The sequence below is a fragment of the Leptonychotes weddellii genome, chromosome X (genome assembly GCF_054177405.1).
Source record: "Leptonychotes weddellii isolate Sample4059 chromosome X, ASM5417740v2, whole genome shotgun sequence".
NCBI classification, from domain to species: domain Eukaryota; kingdom Metazoa; phylum Chordata; class Mammalia; order Carnivora; family Phocidae; genus Leptonychotes; species Leptonychotes weddellii.
The window spans coordinates 56,811,340-56,832,455 of NC_138385.1; the positions used below are offsets into that span (position 1 = coordinate 56,811,340).

Sequence of the window (21,116 nt, forward strand, 5' to 3'; positions counted from 1 at the left end):
CTGTGGTGTCAGTTGTTATTTCTCCTCTTTCCTTTCTGATTTCCTTTATTTGAGTCTTCTCTCTTCTTTTCTTGGTAAGTCTGGTTAGAGGTCTATCAATTTTGTTGATCATTTCAAAGAACCAGCTCCTGCTTTCATTGATCTGTTCTATGGTTTTATCAGTTTGTATATCATTTATTTCTGCTCTAATCTTCATTATTTCTTTCTGTTTGCTGGTTTTGGGTTTTGTTTATTCTTCTTTTTCTAGCTCCTGTAAGTGTAAGGTTAGGTTTTTTAATTGAGATTTTTCTTGGTTCTTGAGGTAGGCTTGTATTGCTGTAAATGTCCCTCTTAGAACCATTTTTGCTGCATCCCAAAGATTTTGGACCATTGTGTTTTCACTTTCATTTGTTTCCGTGGAATCTTTTATTTCTCCTTTGATTTCCTGGTTGAACCATTCATTGTTTAGTAGCATGTTATTTAACCTCCAAGTACTTACGCTCTTTCTAAATTTTTTCTTGTGGTTGATTTCTAGTTTCACAGTGTTGTGGTCAGAAAAGGTACCTGGTATGATTTTGACCTTTTTAAATTTGTCAAGACTTGTTTTGTGGCCTAATATGTGATCTGTTCTGGAGGATGTTCCATGTGCACTTGAAAAGAATGTGTATCCTCATGTTTTAGGATGGAGCGTTCTGAAAATATTGTTAAATCCATATGGTCCAGTGTGTCATTTACAACCACTGTTTCCTTGTTGATTTTGTTTGGATGAACTGTCCATTGAAGTAAGTGGGGTGGTAAAGTCTCTTACTATTATTGTATTCCTATAATTAGTTCCTTTATGTTTGTTATTAATAGTTTTATGTATTTGGGTGCTCCAGTGTTTGATGTATAAATATTCACAATTGTTATATCATCTTTTGGACTGTCCCCTTTATTATTAAATAGTGTCCTTCTTTGTTGCTTGTTGCAACCTTTGTTTTAAAGTCTAGTTTGTCTGATACAAATATTGTTACCCCAGCTTCCTTTTGACCTCTATTTGCATGATAAATGTTTCTCTATCCCTTTACTTTTAATCTGCAGGTGTCTTTAGGTCTGAAAGGAGTCTCTTGTAGGCAGCTTATAGAAGGGTCTTGTTTTTTATCCATCCTGTCACCCTAAGTCTTTTGATTGGAGCATTTAGTCCATTTACATTTAAAGTAATTATTGTTAGATATGTATTTATTGCCACTTTGTTACTTGTTTTGTGGTGGTTGTTGTAGTTTTTCTCTGATCCTTTCTTCTCTTCTTGCTTTCTTTCATGGTTTGCTGCCTTTCTTTAGTGATATACTTGGATTCCTTCTCTGTATTCTTTGCATATCTATTAATGGTTTTGGATTTGTCATTACCATTAGGTTTGTATATAACATCTTCTGCATATAGCAGTCTATATTAAGTTGATGGTTGTTTACGTTTGAACCCATTCTTTATTCATCTCTCCACCATTTTAGGTATATGGTGTCATATTTTACATCCTTTTATTTTATGAATCCCTTGACTGATTTTTACAGAAATAATTATTTTTACTGCATTTGTGTTTTTTACTTTTCATACTCTCACTTATGGTCTTTCCTTTCCGCTCCTTTCTTGTAGGGCTGGTTTAGTGGTCATGAACTCCTTTAGTTTTTGTTTGTCTGAGAAACTTTATCTCTCCTTCTCTTCTGAATGATAGCCTTGTTAGATAGAGTAATCTTGGCTGAATATTTTTCCCTTTCAGCATTTTGAATATATCATGCCATTCCCCTCTGGCCTGCAAAGTTTCTGCTGAAAAATCTGATAGCCTTATGGGGTTTCCCTTTGTATGTAAATGTCTTCTCTTGCTGCTTTTAAAAATCCTTTTTTAATAGTACTTTTTGCTATTTTAATTAGTATGTGTCTCAGTGTAGACTTCCTACGATTGATTTTTTATGGGGATTTCTGTGCCTCCTGGATGTAGATGTTTCCTTCTCCAGATTAGGGAAGTTTTCAGCTATTATTTCTTCAAATAAATTTTATACCTCCTTTTCTCTCTTTTCTTCTGGGATCCCAGAATGTTATTACCTTGATGGCATCACTGAGTTCCCTAAGTTCCCTAAGACTATTCTAAGTTTGTATAATTTTTTTTTTCTTCTCATTTGCTCAGCTTGGTTACTTTCCATTACTCTGTCTTCCAGGTCATTAATTCATTCTTTTACTTCCTCTAGCCTGCTATTTATTACACCAAGTGTATTTTTAATTTCCGTTATTGTTTTCTTCATCTCTGATTGGTTCATTTTTTATCTCTTTGTTAAAGGTCTCCCTGATGTCCTCCACTCTTTTCTCAAGGTCAATGAGTATTCTTTATGATCATTACTTTAAATTCTCTATCAGGCATACTACTTATATCTGTTTCACTTAGATGTCTTGCTATAGTTTGGTCCCTTTCTTTCTTTTGTGACATATTCCTCTGTCTCCTCATTTTGTCTACTCTCTGTGTCTGTTTCTGTGTTAGGAAAGTCAGCTACTTCTGTTGCTCTTAATGATAATAGCCTTATGAAGAAGAGGTCCTGTAGTGCCCTGCAGTGCAATTTGTCATTCCCAAGGACCTCGTGCTTCAGGGAGTATCTCCTATGTGTGCTGTGTATGCCCTGCTCTTGAGTCCTGGCCTCTTTTTCCTTCAGTCCCGTTGTCTGCAGAGGCTCTCTTTGCCTGTTGTGGGCAGTGTTTGCTCCTCAGCTGGGTGAGGCATGTTTTAACAAGGTGTGCACCTGTCAGCTTACAAAGTGAGTCCTGCCACCACCACTGGAACTTCAGTCCCACAGAACATGTGGATTGGAGATAAGGTGTTAGTGGGGTTTGCACCTGTGTTCTGGGGGAGGGGACTTGCAGCACCATGACGGAGGCCGGTGTGACTGGAAAGGGAGGATCTGCCCAAGCACGGGAGTGACAGGGTTTGGTGTCAGCAAGTTAGGTAGCAAGTTTCAGCACTGTGCTGGTTCCTGTGCAGGTGGCCATGTGTTTATGCTGAGGGGTGGAGGAGGGAAATAGTGCCTGCCAGCTCCTTTATTCCTAGAGGGGTCTCCCTGCGATCCCTGCCTCTCCAGGACATGCTCTGAGAGGAGTAAATAACTCTCCCTCCCATTTGCCCCCAGCATTTTTCAAACTGCTGCTTCCACGCTGTATCTCTGCTGGCTCTTTTTCCTGTAGCCTCTTAAAGGGCAGGGACTCCACTTCCTAATGCCCTCTGGGTTCTCCCAGAACCAAGATTGCTGATTTTTAAAATTCCAGGCTTTAAGTCCTGCTGGTTGTAAGAATTCACAAAATTCGGCCCCTCTCACTTCCAAAGCCAAACGTTATAAGGATTCATCTTCCTTGTTCAGGCTCCCCAGTGTATAGTCTGTTTTTTGCCTTTCTCTGTGCCACCAGCTTCCTCCCCACTGCAGATGGCCATGGTCCATTTTGCTCCGAAACTGCATTTCCATCCTTCCTGCTTTCTTCAGTGTGGCCTCTTCTCTACCTTTAGTTGTGGAGTTTGTTCTGCCAGTCTTCAGATCGTTTTCTGGGTTATTTACACTGCTGAGTGTTATCTAGTTGTATGTATGGGACGAGGCAAGCTGAGGGTTCTCCTCTGTCATCTTCCCAGCCTCTTCCAGTCTGCATTTTCTGATCCTGTACCTGGCCTGCTAAAACTACTAGAAAAAAAAAAATCACACAAAGGAGCAGATGGTAGCACTGTAATTCTGCAGTCTCCAACTCAACTAGACTCACAGTGCCTCCTGCTGGTCCTTGTTCTTACTGTTACTCAGCATTTTCATTCTTTTCGACCACTATTCCAAACCTGTTTTCAACCCCATCCCTTACTTTCATCCTCTTTCTTGGCCTGCTACCAAGGTTAGATATCTTAATCTAGCTAGATAATCTTAATATTCTGATTGCTGTCAGTTTCCCAGCCCCCCACCACAATCTTACTTATATTTTCACTCATCCTTGTCTCCTTTTCTCTGGTCTCAGAAAAGGTATTTCTTCTCTTCGAGGCCAACTCCTCCTTCCAGTGCTTGATCTTATCCTCTTCCCCAGCCTTCCTAGAAACCTACTCTTTCCTGTTTCTTCAGACTCTTCCTCTCTGTTGGTTCTGGTTTTTAGTTTATTTACATAGTCATCTCCCTTTAGTTATCCTGTCTTTCCTTTCTCAACTGAATTTCCTCTTCTTTATATGCCATGCATTCTGCAGTCCTTTCCAGTCTAGCTTATAATTCCTCTGAAAATGCTTTTGCTTAAGTTATTGAAAAATTCAGTAGGTATTTTTCAATCCACATCTTAGTAGATCTTTCTGTTTCATTTATTGTTTATCTTTCTGGAAACTCTTAACTCCCATGTCTTCTGTGATACCATCTCTTGGATCTTCTTCAACCTAAATTTTGCAATTTTCTGTCTCATTCTGGGCTTCCTATTCTCTTTGCCCCCTAACTGTTGGTATTCCTGGGAGTTCTGTCCATTTACCTTATTATTTAGATTCTTTGTTCTTGTCTCTCAGCCTCCTCCTATTCCACACCTTCTCCCTTTTCCTGTCTCCTGAGTTCTTCACTCTCAGAAGATGACTTCACCTCCTATACCACAAAGAAAATATCAGCCTTGGGACAAAAACTCCTCATTCTCACCCTAGGCTTTTCTTCATCTGCCCATTTCTTGTATGTTGAACTTCCTCAAGGTTATATTCTGGGGTCTCTTTTCTTTTTTTCTATATATATTCTCCTTGACCCATCTCATCTCTTTATATGCTAATGACTCCTGAATCTATATCACTGTTCTTTAAGATGGCCTCACTTGGATGTTTCACAGGCACTTGAAACTCAACATGTCTAAAATTAGACAGCTGCACCCTCCTACTATTATATCATCCATGCCTGCTTTTCTCCCTATGTGCCTGTGTCACTAAAGGCCACACCATTCTCTTAGTTACACATACAAATACCTGGGAAATCATTCTCAATATCTCCCCCTCTTTCACCTCCTATATTCAATCAGCTAACAAATCCTGATTTCTTTACCTTCTAATTGATTCTGAAATCCATCTAGTCCTCTCCAGCACAAATGTCATGATCCTAATCTAGGTAATTAACATCTCTCACTTACATTAGTGCAATAAATTTTTAAGTGGTATCCCTGTCTTCAGTCTAGGCCCACAACAGTCCATCAGTTTATTCTTTAATCATCAAACATTAATATGTTCTTTTGTAAGGTGCAGTTATGGACATATTAATCCCCTCATTACAACTTACAAGGGTTTCCATTGTCAACCTCCTTCACATGGCTTATAAGGCCTTTTATGATCTGGTGTCTGACCCTGTCTGCATTGTCATTTTTTTACAATGGCCCCTTCACGCTCCACGCTCCTGCTGTAAAGAACATTTTATAATTCCTAGATCTGCCTTGTTCCATGTTGCTCTTGAGCCTTTGTCTGTGCTGTTTCTTCTACCTGGAACAACTCCCTTACTTTTACCTTCACCTTTGCCAGATTAATTTCTATTCAGCCTTCTAGCAGAACTCAGTATCAGCGCCATTTTCTCCAGGGATCATGTCTATCTCTGTACTGCTAGCATTTGGCAGTGCTTAGCACATAGGTGGAATTTCCTAAATATTTTATAAAACATAAAGTAAAAAAAAAAAAAGCTCAGATGTTGGGGTCGAAAGTGTTCCTAGCACCCCAAAGTGTTGTTCATTTGCCTCTCTTTCAGTGCATTGCTCTCTGCAGATCCCTGAAGCTCAGTAGAATGCAGTTTGGAAATCATTACCCAAAGATAAAATACAAAATCCTAAAAGTGACACATACATCCTCCATAAAGATCTAGCCTCTGTCTGCCTTTCCAGATTCTTTTTTTTAAACCACTGTGCAAACTATTTTATGCTACAGGAATATTGAAGTGTATGTAGTTCCTCCCCAACCCCCACACACGTTCTTTTTTCATTTCCATGTTTTATGATCATCGTGTACCTTGTACCTAAAATGGATTTCCCCATCCCTATTCCCTTCTTTCTCCTGGCTAACATTCATTCTTTCAAACTCAGCTTAGACATCATCTCTTTCAGAAAGCCTTTTCTGAAACCACTCTCTACCTGTCCCAGACTTGATACGTGTCGCTCTTTGGGGCTTACAGTGTTTTGTGCATATCTCTAGTTACCTAGCAGCTTGTTTTATAATTGGCTTATGTGTGTGTCACTTCCATTACACTGTAAGCTCTTCAAGAGAGAGACTAACTTACCCATCTCTTTATCCCTAGTGCCTAGTATAGTACTTCATCCATTTAGGTGCTTAGTAAATGTTTGTTAGTGAATGAATGGATGACCACATGTGTTTTCCTGGACTTTCCTTAGCTCACTATCATTCTTCCTTTGTATATTTTCCCTGGAGAATCTTTGTCATTTTCATGTTTCCAGTTATAAGTAATCGAGATTGTGTTATGTCCAGGGGGCCCTGTGATCACTATATCCTGCATATCCTGACCCAGACCACAGCAGCACAATACCATGAGGCTCCCAAGATAGAAAGATACACACACACACACACACACACAAAGAAAGACATACAAAAGACAATGGCAAAGAAAAAGAAAGTAAAACTCTGTTAACTAGGCTTTTGTCCCAAACACTCAACATAGAAAATACTGGTAAACTTGAATGAATCAAATGGTACCTTCATTTTCGCATAAACCCAATTCAACACATCCACCAGCACTGGAGAAACAGGAATACGGCACATATTTGCCCTCAGTGCTTAGTGTCAAGCCAGCTGAGGCCCCACTCAGATTATTAGCCCCCAGCCAGGTATCTGTCCCCTAGAGGGAAAGTAAACAGAAGGGTCAGGGAGCTGACTTGGCCTCCTCCCTTGTGAGTATGATAAGCACTTCAGAGACATGAATATAACAGGAATAAAAGGGAGCTGTCCAGGCTTGTCATGCTCAGAGTCTAGAGCCTACCCCCCCAATCCCAAAACAACCACACACAGTTTTAACTATGGCACCTCAATTCTTTATTCCCAGTTTACCTTGTCTTCTACCATGCTCTGGCTATAGAGTAATTCTTATTATTTGGGTGTTCTTTATTACCCTCAAACTCCTGTCTGGTCTTAAGGATATGAAAGAGCCTTGGAGAATCAACTTTTACCAAAGCTGTAACACACCTCATGTTGGATTTTTTTTCCCTATTCGAACATGGGATCTCAGATATAAAGAGTATTGCATTCTCTAGGAGCACATAGGTACTTAGCCAAAAAAGCAGAATCTAATACTCTAGTCATGAGATCCTTTTTCCTTTTCCATTTAGGTAATAGTGTTATGTACCTAGCATGAGACTTGTTTCATCAAAGTTCCTCAATAACTGTTAATTTCCTCCCATTTTCTTTCTCTTCCCTTCAAAAGAAATTATGTGGCTTGAGAGATTTTTAGGTTCCTATTGAAATAAAAGTTTCTGTTGACCTCATCTTCTTTCCTTCCTATAGTTTCCATTCTAGCTGAGACAGAAGAAATCAAGGCCATTTTGAAGGACAGGGGAATCGATGTGGAGACCATTGCTGAGGTATACCCTATCAGAGTACAACCAGCCCGCATTCTCAGCCACATTTATTCCAGCCTAGGTAAGGAGATCGGCCTTAATAATATGTCATTATAACAATCAAAGCATTATTCGATACAGGCTGGTTTCTATCCTTTTTATTTATTTATTTTTTTGATCTTGTACTGCTTTATTAAACTGGATCTGAGAGGGAATTTAGAGCCTCTGGAACCTAAGTTTCTAATCCAGTATATCCTGAGCAAGCTTGATAATTTTAGATGTGCTTATGAATCTGGTACATAGGGTGTGACTGTTAGCAAATAATATTGTATCTTCATTCCAAGTGCACGCTTAACTAACATGTTCTCCCCTTTCTTGAGACCTGTATTTCCATTTTGAATACATGTTAATTTTATGTAGAGTAATAGCCAAGGAACTTTTTTTAGGTCTTTTATACTGTCATATAATGAATTGGTTGACAATATTAGAAAATTCCACTTAATCTAATATTTATTTTAATTAGTACTTCAATTTTTATTTAATTTATTAAACTTAATGATAGACACATTAAGCAGATTACTACAAATTACAAACTTATACAATTTATTACAAATTTGACATTAAACAAATCACTACACTATTAACAAAAAAAAAAAAAAAAAAAAAAAGCTCTGCAAATTTCCAAACTACCCTTGTGAAAGACTGATTAATGGTCCCCAAAGGTGTATAGGTCCTAATTCCTGGAACCTATGAATATTACTTTATATAGGCAGGTATGATTAATTTAAGGAGCTCAAGACAAGGAAGATTATCCTGGATTTTCCAGGTGGACCTTAAATGTAATCACAAGTATCCTTATAAAGGGAAGGCAGAGGGAATTCAGACTATAGAAGGTAGGACATGTGACAACAGAAACAAGAGATTAGAGTGATGCAGCTATGAGTCAAAGATTTCCAAGGAATGCCCACAGCCTCTAAAAGTTAGAATTGGCAAGGAACAGATTCTGTCCTGGAGATTCCAGAACAGCCTTTTTAACACCTTGATTTTGTTTTTAGTCCTGAAAGACTCATTTTGGGCTTCTGACCTCCAGAAATGTAAGAGAATAAATATGTGTTGTTTTAAGCGACTTAGTTTGTGGTACTTTGTTAACAGCAGGAATGGGAAAGTAATACAGACTTTGGTACTAAGAAGTGGGGTAATGCTGTAACAAATATCTAAAAAATGTGGAAGTGGCTTTGTAATCAGGTAATGGATAGAGGCTGGAAGAATTTTGAGTCACATGATAGAAAAAGTCTATATTGCTTTAAACAAACTGTTGGTAGAAATAGGGATGTTAAAGGCATGGCTAGTGAGGGCTCAGAAAGAAATTAGGAACATGTTATTGCAAACTTGAGGAAAAGGATCCTTGTTGTATAGTGACAGAGGGATTGTTAGCTGAATTGTGTCCTGTATTATGTGGAAAACACAACTATAAATTATGAACTTGGAGGGCACCTGGGTGGCTCAGATGATTAAGCATCTGCCTTCGGCTCAGGTCATGATCTCAGGGTCCTGGGATCGAGTCCCGCATCGGGCTCCCTGCTCCTCGGGAGCCTGCTTCTCCCTCTGCCTCTCTCTCTCTCTCTCTCTCTCTGTCATGAATAAATAAATAAAATCTTTAAAAAAAAATTATGAACTTGGATATTTAGCTGAGGAGATTTTCAAGCAAAGTGTTGAAATCATGGCCTGGTTTTTCTCTTGCTGCTTATAGTAAAATGCAAGAGGAAAAAGATAATTGAGAGAAGAATAGTTAAGCAAAAAGGAACCAGGACTTGACGAAAGTCTTAGATGGGAAAAGATAATAAAATTAGGAGATTGGCTGTCAGGAAAGCATGCTCTGGAAAAAAGGTCAAGGACATGGCTGGACAACCTTCTTCTAGAATTTCAGAAAGATCAAAAGATCGGTGTATTCATTCACACTCTTTGAAGAGATAAGGCTGTGACTCATGGATTCCCTCAACCACATTAGCAGAATCTAGGAATAGAGATATGATTATCCAGGAAAGATCTTAGGAAGGACACTCTTGTCTAATGGCATGAACCCCCATGACATATATGCAATACCCACAAAGTTTTTGAGAATGTTATATATGCAGAAACACTGCCAAATTGGACTGAAAGAGACAGAGGACAAGATTAAAGAAGAATATTGAACTCCCCAAGTTCTGTAGCCAGGAAGCAGGCTGATAACAAGTTCACAAGCAAGCTGTGAACAAGTGCTATTCTTCAAGAAAAAGGAAGGATGACTCCAAGGGAGGTGCCTTGGGCCCAGAGGACAGAGCCTCAAACCACAGAGGATTACTACCATGCCTTGAAACCTAATGGAGTTTGCCCAGTTGGATTTTAAAACTGTTTGAGGCTGCTGACTCCTTCCTTCCATTTTCTCCCTTTTGGAATGAGAATGTCTATAATTTGTATTCTACCCCTGTATTTTTAGAGAATATAACTTGTTTTCTAGTTTCAAATGGAGAGGAATTTTGCCTCAGGATGTATCATACCCATATCCTCACCCATACCTGATTTAGCTGATGAGATTTGGGACTTTATAAATAATGATATTTAGAAGAGATTTTGGACTTCAGTTGATGCTGTAATGTGTTGAGAGTTTGCAGAATGTTGGGATGGGATGAATGCACTTTGTAAGTGGGAAGGATATGAATCTTTAGGGGCCAGGGGATGGACTATGGAAGGCTAAAAAATAGTCCCCAAAGATATCCAGGCCCTAATCCCTGGAACCTGTGAATGTTACCATATATAGCAAAAGGGAATTTACAAGTGTAAATAAGTTAAAGAGATTGAGATGGGAGGATTAGTCTGGATTATCCAGGTGGGCCCTAAATGTAATCACAAGTGTCCTATTTATAAGAGGGAGCCAAAGGGAGATCTGCCTATAGAAGTAGATGTGAGGACTGAAGCAAGAGATTGAAGTGATAAGGCTACTAGCCTTATCCTCTGAAGTTGCAATAGGCAAGGGACAGATTCTCCCCGAGCCTCCAGAAGGAACCAGCCCTGCTGACATTTTGATTATACCTTATAATACCCATAAAGCCTATTTTGGACTTTTGACTTTCAGAGCTGTAAGAGTTTAAATGTGTGTTATTTTAAGCCACTAAGTTTGTAGTAATTTGTTATAGCACCACTTAGAAATTAATACAATCTTAAATCAAGCCACAAAAGGACAAATTTATAAATAAAGATTATATCCTAGATAATGGATTGTCACTTACAAACCCAAAGCCTACTTTGTGTGTGTGTGTGTGTGTGTATGTATATATGTGTGTGTGTGTGTACTTTTCTTTTTCACCAAGAATGGTCTGTTAGTAATTACAGCCAAGCCAAATCTTGTCCAGCTCAAAACCAGTCTCCTTTCCTTTTTACTAACTTAACCTACTTCAGACACTCAATTTCTACAGCAGTTATGTATGTAGATCTCAATTGAGATGGAATCAACCAAGGAGGAAAGGACCAACAGTAAGAGGTGACTTTTCTCTGTCTCTCCTAAACACTCATATTTTATGCCAGTAGGGCCTTAACTCCCAGAGCTATTAATATTACATCTGACTTTAGGAATATGCAGATTTCCCCTTTCTTCCATCCTAGCTGTAATGTACAAAATTCCTTTTCTTTTTAATTCAAGTGCAAAGTTGAAATGTTCTAAAGAAACTTTACTTTAAAAAATGGAAACTATGATTCATCAGTCTAACACAATTCACAGAGCTCACCATAGCACATACCCTCCCCAATGTCCATCACCCAGGCACCCCATCCCTCCCACCCCCCACCACTCCAGCAATCCTCAGTTTGTTACCTGAGATTAAGAATTCCTCATATCAGTGAGATCATATGATACTTGTCTTTCTGTGATTGACTTATTTCTCCTAGCATAATACCCTCTAGTTCTATCCACGTTGTTGCAAATGGCAAGATTTCGTGTTTTTTGATGGCTGCATAATATTCCATTGTATATATATACCACCTCTTCTTTATCCATTCATCTGTTGATGGACATCTTGGCTCTTTCCATAGTTTGGCTATTGTGGACATTGCTGCTATAAACATTGGGGTGCTCATACCCCTTCGGATCACTGACCTCTACCTCTGAAACAAATAATACATTATATGTTAAAAAAAAAAAAAAGATAGTAGGAAGGGAAAAATGAAGAGGGGAAATCTGAGAGGGAGATGAACCATGAGAGACTGTGGACTCTGAGAAACAAACTGAGGGTTTTAGAGGGGAGGGGGTGGGGGGGATGGGTTAGCCCAGTAATGGGTATTAAGGAGGGCACCTATTGAATGGAGCACTGGGTATTATACGCAAACAATGAATCATGGAACACTACATCAAAAATTAATGATGTAATGTATGTTAACTAACATAACCTAATAAAATAAAATTTAAAAAATGGGAAACTAAAATATAAACACATAGAAATCAACAAGTTTATTGAATATAGATCTCAACTCTTAATTAATTTCTGAAATCTAGCCACAGCTTAGCTTGACTATTACAAAATACTGAGCCCCTGGTTCCCCTCACTTATTCAACCCTATCTGAGATAAATTCCAAGTCAAGACTCTGAAACTTCAGAGATTAATTTGGGTTGATTCTTTACAAGATGGGATGGGTATTTTAGCCCTTCCCAGAATCTGCTTCATGTTTTTTATCATCTCGGCCATTCCCTCTAGTCTCAGACTATAATGTGCTCCTAATTTCCAGATACCAGTCCACTAAATCTGTTGACATAAGGAAGGTATTTCTCTATCTAGCCCAAATCTTCTTCCAGGAACAAGTATTAGTTGATTTTCTAGTCACCTTCTTTGCGCCTCTTAGAAGTCTTTATGGTTTGAAGTTCATGTAAGTCCTACTGGTGCCTTTGACCTGATTATCTCTGGCTCTTACTCAGAAGATGATAGGTTAAATTTACCCTTTGCTTCTTCACATTTATTGTTCTAAATTCAGCATAATCTTACTAGGATATAGGTAATTTCCAAGTGCTGGGCCATTATTCTTGGAATCAACCTGCATCACGTCACATTTTTCCAATAAATTGAAGCAAACTCCTTACTGATTGCTTTTTCAAAGCCTACACTTGTTTAGAGCCTCTTACTAAGTTATTATTTCCTAGTCAAAGGAAATGAAGACTGATGGGTCTTGAGTGTAATGAGTGATTAACCATTACAGGGACTCTAGTAACAAGCTGCATTTACTTTCCAAATATGTTCTTTCGTTTGCTTCATTCATTTATTCTTTCATAACAATCTGTTGCTCACTTATTATGTACCAGGCACTGGGCTAGATGCTGTGGGTGACATAGACATGTAACCAGCTAATTATAGTGCAATCATAAATACTGTAGTAGTGGTGTTATGTACAAAGCCCAGGAGAAAAAAGGTAGATTTGTCTGCAAAAGTCATAAAAGGCATGATTTGATAACTTATCAAATGAGTGAATCTTCAAAATTTTATCATAGCAACAATTTCACAATTACAAAATTACTTCAAGCATACATAAAGTGACAACTGTAATACCACCAAAAAAAAGATTTCTTCACCAGGTGTGTTCATGTATATATGTTAACTAAATGGGAATGTCTGCCTCACCTCAAACATTGTATTTCATGTATTTCAGTTCCATAATATATTTTTAAAAAACTTTTAAAGTATGAGATTAATTGGGGCGCCTGGGTGGCTCAGTCGGTTAAGCATCCAACTCTTGGTTTTGGCTCAGGTCATGATCTCATGGTTGTGGGATGGAGCCCCATCAGACTCCATGTTCACTGGGGAGTCTGCTTCTCTCCTTCTCCCTCTCCCTTTGACCCTCCCCCCGCTCACCCATGCCCGCTCACTTGCTCTCTCTTAAATAAATAAATAATAAATAAATAAATCTTGTTTTAAAAGTATGAGATTAATCAACTTTAGGAACATAAGAACTTCATAAATGTTCAACTTAAATCTTTATATAATTCTAATTCTTTTCTAATCTGTTAGGGCACATAGATATATTTATAGTTTTCAGTGTATGCATATTAACTTGTGTTTTTTTTCACTTATTCTTTCATGTGAGTATTCTTACATATTGAAAGAACTATATATTATTCCATCAAATTAAAGTAATTATTCCCTAATTATTGGGTACTTGAATTGTTTCAAAAGTTTTTGTCATTCTATGAATGCCTTTGTATAGGCTTTCATATGTATACTTCGGTTTCTTTGGAGTATATTCTCAGAAAAGGGATTCTGGATAAAAGAGTATGGACGACTTTGTAGTTCTTGTTTTATGTTGCCAGATTATTCTTTAGAAATACCAACCAATTTTTAGTGACATCAGTAAATAATAAAATATACCTTTTTATTTTTACTACACCACCAACATTGGATTTTTATCATTTGTTTTTGTTAGATTAATAGTTTTACTACACGTGCTATTTTAATTGCCTTTCTTTGATTCCCAGTGAGGGTATGCATTTCTTCACTTTTGCTTTACTTTTTTTTGAAATTGTGTTTCCTATGGCTTGCATATCTAACAGGATCTGCACATTTTCATATATATTTATCAATTCTTTAAGTATACATTATGGTAAGCTTTTATCAATGAAGTTTGTAATGTATATATTTTCTGTTCTGTAATTTTCTTTTAGATAATTATTTTCTTGCTTTTGTGTAGATTTTTGAACATCAAATACATCCATTTTATCAGATATATCTTTCATTTCTTCAGAAATTGTAAATTTATCTCCTAGTTTCATTTGAATAGATATGCTATTCTCATTCTCTTCAGTTTTCATAAGTAGTAAGTTGTGATTACAAATTGATATGTACATGTTGAATGAAGGGAACTGGAAAATAGAGAAAAGCACAAAGGAAAAAGATAAAAGTCACCTATAATTCTAAACTCATAGGAAGCCACTATTTTTGTTTTGGAGTATTTGCTTCCAGTTATTTTTTTATAAAATAAATACACACTTGTTTTTTAGAAAAATGGTGTCAGAAAGAACAGTCTTTGCTATTTGTACTTTGCAACATAATAATGTATGATGAACCCTATTATATTTTCTTAAATAACCTCCTACAACACTATTTTAATATCTGTGTTAGCATGATTTCAATTTTTTAGACATATGGATGATAAATTGTTTTTATAAATTAAGTAGATGTTTTTTCTATTTATTTTGCAAATTATTTATGTATATTCTTTTGCCATTTTTCTACTGGAAAATTGTCAATTTCTTATTGCTTTAGACAAGATTTTTTATATATTAAGGATGCTAATACTTTGTCTTCCACATGTTATTGCAATATTTTGCTATTTTATTATTTGCCTTTTAATTTTGTATTTGATTTTGATATATAAAAGTTTTACATTTTTGCATAGTAAAATTGTCTCCTTTTTGGTTTCTTTGCTGTTATGCTTAGAAAGATAGATTCATCCCTAGGTCAGATACATTTTCACTATATTTTCTTAGTTCTTTATAGTTACAATTTTACATTTAGCTCTTAGTCTAGAATTGTAATTTTAGTTTATCTTATGATGTAAGAATCATAACTTGTTTGCCAAATACTTCCCAGCACTATTGACTGAACAGTTCATATAAACACTGTTTTGAAATGTCACCTTAATCATTTACTGTACATACATAGACTCACTAACACATGTATGTGTGTGTATGTTACTTTTTGGTGCTGTTGGTCACAGTTTCTCCTTTTTAAGTCGTCAAGCTTCAGCCTCTTTAATAATTGGGGAAATGTAAGATAAAACAACAATGAAATAAAAACTTTTCCCCATCAATTTCACAAAAGTTAAGATTGATAATATCTATTGCTGGTGAATATGTGGAGAAATGGACACTCTCAGCACTCCTGGTAGTAGTGTAAATCAGAGGCAATTTGGCATTACCTATAAAAAAATTTATACACATATCTTTGACTAACAACCTTACTTACAGGAATCTATCCTATATAGTGCTCATACAAGTGCACAAGGATATATGTACAAAGCTGTTCATTACAACATAATTTGTAATGGCAAAACAACAGTTAGGAGCAACCTAATATGTATGAACAAGAATGGTTGAATTATGATATGTTGTGCCACAGTTAAAAAGAATAAGGTAGACTTTCAGCTTCCAGCTGTGAAATTGTTTGTATCAGACTAATCTTCATACTAAGAACCACTACAAAAAAAAAAAAAGAACCACTACAATGGCTATATTTAAAAAATAGAGGTAAATGAGGGCATTAGAAAATAATTAAGGGGGCGCCTGGGTGGCTCAGTCGTTAAGTGTCTGCCTTTGGCTCAGGTCATGATCCCAGGGTCCTGGGATCGAGCCCCGCATCAGGCTCCCTGCTCTGTGGGAAGCCTGCTTCTCCCTCTCCCACTCCCCCTGCTTGTGTTCCCTCTCTCACTGTCTCTCTCTCTGTCAAATAAATAAATAAATTCTTAAAAAAAAAAAAAAAGAAAAGAAAATAATTAAGATGGCCAGAACTTGAGAAGCCAAAACCCTGAAGAGAAGAGAACTTCAGAAAAGTAAGCACCATTCTTTATTCTCTGTGCAGTTTCCCTTTGAGGCATTTGCTGTGCTTGCATGAGATGAGAGGCCAAGAAACAAAGTATAAAGTCTCACTGCTAGGAAAACAAAAATTTTATTTCAGGACCTTTCTTTGTGGAAGAAGCTGTGATAAACACTCCAGGTTTTCAGCTGAGTCCCTGAAGGGCGAGCTACACCCTAAAAGTAAAGGCAAATCGCAAATAGACCTGTTCTTGGAAAGCCTGAAACACAAAGCCTAAAATACAGTCTTCTCAGTCACTGATTGGACTGAGGTGATCTGCTTGTAGTGTATCTGCCTGCCAAAATAAACTAAATCACCTCTGGAAGAAAATAATATTGTCCAGAACCTCTACAATTCTTTGTATAGTGTATTCAGCATTGAAAATATATAATAAGATATGCTAGGAAACCAAATAAATGAAAGCCAAAAGAAAAAATACAATCAAAAACAGAAATACAGACTTCTATTTAACATAGTATTGGAAGTTCTAGCCAGAGCAAGTGGGCAAGAAAAAGAAATAAAAGGCATTTAAGTCAGAAAGGAATAAGTAAAAACGTTTGCAGACTACATGGCCTTACGTGTAAAAAAACCCTGAAGATTCTACTAAAAAAAAAAAGTTAGCACAAATTCAGCAAAATTGCAGGATACAAAAGCAACATGCAAAAATCAGTTGCATTTTTAGACATTAATAATAAACAATCCAAAAGGAAAATTAAGAGAACAATTCCATTTACAATTACATCAAAAAATAATAAAATAGTTTGGAATAAATGTAACCAAGGAGGTAAAAGATTTGTACACTGAGAATGATAAAATGTTTATGAAAGAAATTAAAGAAGACGCAAATAAATGGAAAGGCAGCCATGTTCACGGATTGGAAGATGTCAGTACTATCCAAAATGATGGACAGATTCAATGCAATCCTTATCTAAAACCCAATGATATTTTTAGCAAAAATAGAAAAATTCATCCTGAAATTCATATAGAATCTCAAGGGACCCCAAAACAATCTTGAAAAAGAAAAAGATGGAAAACTTACATTTACTGATTTTATAACTTACTACAAAGTGACAGTAATCAAAAGAGTGTACTACTGGCATAAAGACAGATCCATAGAAAAAATGAAATAGAAATCCCAGAAATAAATCCTTGCAGATACAGTCAAATGATTTTTGACAAAGGTGCCAAGTCCATTCAGTGGCGAAAGGTCAGTCCTCAAGATACTGTGCTGGGAGAACTGGATATCCATGTGTAAAAGAATGAAGTTGAACCCTTACTTTACCATATACCATATACAAAGATTAACTCAAAATGGATCAAAAACCGAAACCTAAAATTATACAACTCTTAGAATAGAGGAGGAAAGCCTCATAAAATTGGATTTGGCAATCATTTCTTGGATATAACTCCAAAAGCACAGACAACAAAAGAAAAATTAGATAAACTGGACTTCATTAAAATTGAAAACTTATTTGCATCAAAAAACACCATCAACAAAGTGAAAAGGCGACACACAGAATGACAGAAAATATCTGCAAATCTTATCTGATAAAGGATTAATATCCAGACTATATTGAGAACTCCTACAACTCAATAACAACCAACCATTACGAAGCCATGTATAGATTCAGTGCAATCCCTATCAAAATTCCAGTAGCTTTTTTCACAGAAATAGAAAATATAATCCTAATAGAATTACCTTATGATCCAACAGTCCCACATCTGGGTATATATCCAAAGGAGATGAAATCACTATCTCAAAGAGATATCTGCACTCCCATGTTGATTGCAGCACTATTCAAAATAGCCAAGACATGGAAGCAATCTAAATGTTCATTGGCAGAAAAACAGGTAAAGAAATGTCATATACATATATACATATGTGTGTATACATATATATGTGTGTATATATATATGTATATATGTGTGTGTGTGTGTATATATATATATATATATGTATATATGTATATTTATACACCAGACTCCTAGAAACAGGGTAGAATGGTGAGTACCAGGAGCTGAAGAGTGGAGGAAATCAGGAAATGTTGGTCAAAAGGTACTAACTTTCAATTATAAGATAAATAAGTTTGGAAATCTAATGTGCATTATGGTGACTATAGTTAATAATACAATTATATCAGACAAAATACAATTTAAAACAAAGACTGTAACAAGAGACAAAGAAGGACAATATATATATTAATAAAGAGGACAATCCAATAAGATTATATAACAATTGTAAATATTTATGCACTGAACATGGGAGAACCCAAATACATAAAACTATTAATAATAAACATAAAGAAAATAATCAATAGTAATACAATAATAGTAGGAGATTTTGCCACTCCACTTACATAGATGCACAGATCATCCAAACAGAAAATCAACAAGGAAACAGTGGCTTTGAATGATACACCGGACCATATGGATTTAACAGATATTTTCAGAACATTCCATTCTAAAACAGCAGAATACACATTCTTTTCAAGTGTACATGGAATATTCCCCAGAATAGATGACGTATTAGGCTACAAAACAAGTTTCAATAAATTCAGAAAGATCAAAATCATACCATGCAACTTTTCTGAACACAATGCTGTCAAAGTAGTAGTCATATGAAAAAATCAGAAAAGAACACAAACATGGAGGTTTAAAAATGCTACTAAACAATGAATGAGTCAAGCAGGAAATAAAAGAAGAAATAAAAAAAGTACATAGAAACAAATGAAAATGGAAGCACAATGGTCCAAAATACTTGGGATGCAGCAAAAGTGGTTCCAAGAGGAACGCTGATAGCAATACAAGCCCACCTCAAGAAGCAATAAATAAATAAATAAATAAACAACCTATCCTTATACTTAAAGGAGCTAGAAAAGAAAGAACAAACAAAACACAGACCCAGCAAAAGAAAGGAAATAATAAAGATGAGAGCAGAAATAAATGATATAGAAACCAAGAAAAACAATGGCACAGATCAATGAAACCAGGAGTTGGTTCTTTGGAAAGATCAACAGCATTAATAAACCTCTAGCCAGACTCATCAAGGGGCACCTGGGTGGCTCAGTTGTTAAGCATCTGCCTTCGGCTCAGGTCATGATCCCAGGGTCCTGGGATCGAGCCCCACGTTGGGCTCCCTGCTCAGCAGAAAGCCTGCTTCTCCCTCTCCCACTCCCCCTGCTTATGTTCCCTCTCTTGCTGTGTCTCTCTCTGTCAAATAAATAAATAAAATCTTTAAAAAAATAAAATAAACCTCTAGCCAGACTCATCAAAAAAAAAAAAAGAGAGAGAGAGAGGACCCAAATAAACAAAATCAGAAATGAAACAGGAGAAATAACAATTGACACCACAGAAATGCAAAGGAGTATAAGAGAATATTATGAAAAACTATATGCCAACAAATTGGACACCTTAGAAGAAATGGATAAATTCCTAGAAGCATATAACCTACCAAAACTGAAGCAGGAAAAAATAGAAACTTTTTTTTTTAAGATTTTATTTATTTATTTGACAGAGAGAGAGAGAACAAGTACGCAGAGAGGCAGGCTGAGGGAGAGGGAGAAGCAGGCTCCCCGCTGAGCAGGGAGCCCGATGTAGGGCTCGATCCCAGGACCCTGGGATCATGACCCGAGCCGAAGGCAGCCACTTAACCGACTGAGCCACCCAGGCGCCCCCAAAAATAGAAACTTTGAATAGACTAATTACCAGGAATAAAATTGAATCAGTAGTCAAAAATCTCCCAAAAAGATAAAAGTCCAGGACCAGAGGGCTTTACGAGCAAATTCTACCAAACATTTGAAGAAGAGTTAATACATGTTCATCTCAAACTATTCCAAAGAAATAGAAGAGGAAGGAAAACTTCCAAATTCATTCTGTGAGGCTAGTATCACCCTAATACCAAAATCAGAAGAAGACACCACAAAAAAGAGAACTATAGGCCAATAACTCTCACAAATGTATGTGCAAAAATCCTCAACAAAATATTAGCAAACCAAATCCAACAAAGCATTAAAAATCCTAGAGAATGATCAAGTGTGATTTATTCCCAGAATGCAAGGATGGTTTAATATTCACAAAACAATCACATGATACATCACATCAATAAGAGAAAGGATAAAATCCATAAGATCATTTCAATAGATGCAGAAAAAGCATTTGACAAAGTACAATATCCATTTATGATTTTTAAAAAAAAAACCTCTCTGCAACATAGGTTTAGAGGGAACATACCTCAACATAATAAGGGCCTTATATAAAAAACTCACAGTCAACATCATACTCAGTGGGGAAAAAAATGAGAGATTTTCCCTAAGGTCAGAAACAAGACAAGAATGTCCACTCTTACCACTTATTCAACATAGTATTAGAAGTCCTAGCCACAGCAGTCAGACAACAAAAAGAAATAAAAGTCATCCCAATTGGTAAGGAAGAAGTAAAATTCTTACTATTTGCGGATGACATGATACTATATATAGAAAACCCTAAAGATTCCACCAGAACACTACAGAACCCATAAATGAATTTACTCAAGTCTCAGGAAACAAAATCAATGTACAGTAATCTGTTCATTCCTATACATTAATAATGAAGCAGCAGAAAGTAAAACGAAGGAAACAATCCCATTTAAAGTTGCACCAAAAACAAACATAAACTATTGGGACTACATCAAAATAATAAGCTTCTACACAGCAAAGGAAACAGTCAACAAAACTAAAAAGCAACCTATGGAATAGGAGAAGATATTTGCAAATGACATATCTGATAATGGGTTAGTATCCAAAATATAAAACGAATTGATAAAACTCAACACCCAAACAACAAATAATTTAAAAATGGGCAGAAGACATAGACATTTGTCCAAAGAAGACTTACACATGGCCAACAGGCACATGTTCATCATCACTTCCCATCAAGGAAATGCAAATCAAAATTACAATGAGCTCTCACCTCACACCTGTCAGAATAGCTAAAATCAACAACAGAAGAAACAAAAAGTGTTGACGAGGATG

The 21,116-nt window shown here is 36.5% G+C and overlaps 1 protein-coding gene across 11 annotated transcripts in view; it reads left to right on the forward strand.

Annotated features, from left to right (window-relative positions):
- Nucleotides 1-21,116, forward strand: part of PHKA1 (phosphorylase kinase regulatory subunit alpha 1) — a 138,613-nt gene that overhangs the window by 53,685 nt on the left and 63,812 nt on the right. For all 11 annotated transcript variants that reach the window (XM_081808647.1, XM_081808645.1, XM_081808646.1 and 8 more), the window contains one exon: nucleotides 7,469-7,603. In XM_081808647.1, coding sequence (XP_081664773.1) covers nucleotides 7,469-7,603 — 135 coding nt within the window. The remainder of the gene's footprint in view (nucleotides 1-7,468; nucleotides 7,604-21,116) is intronic.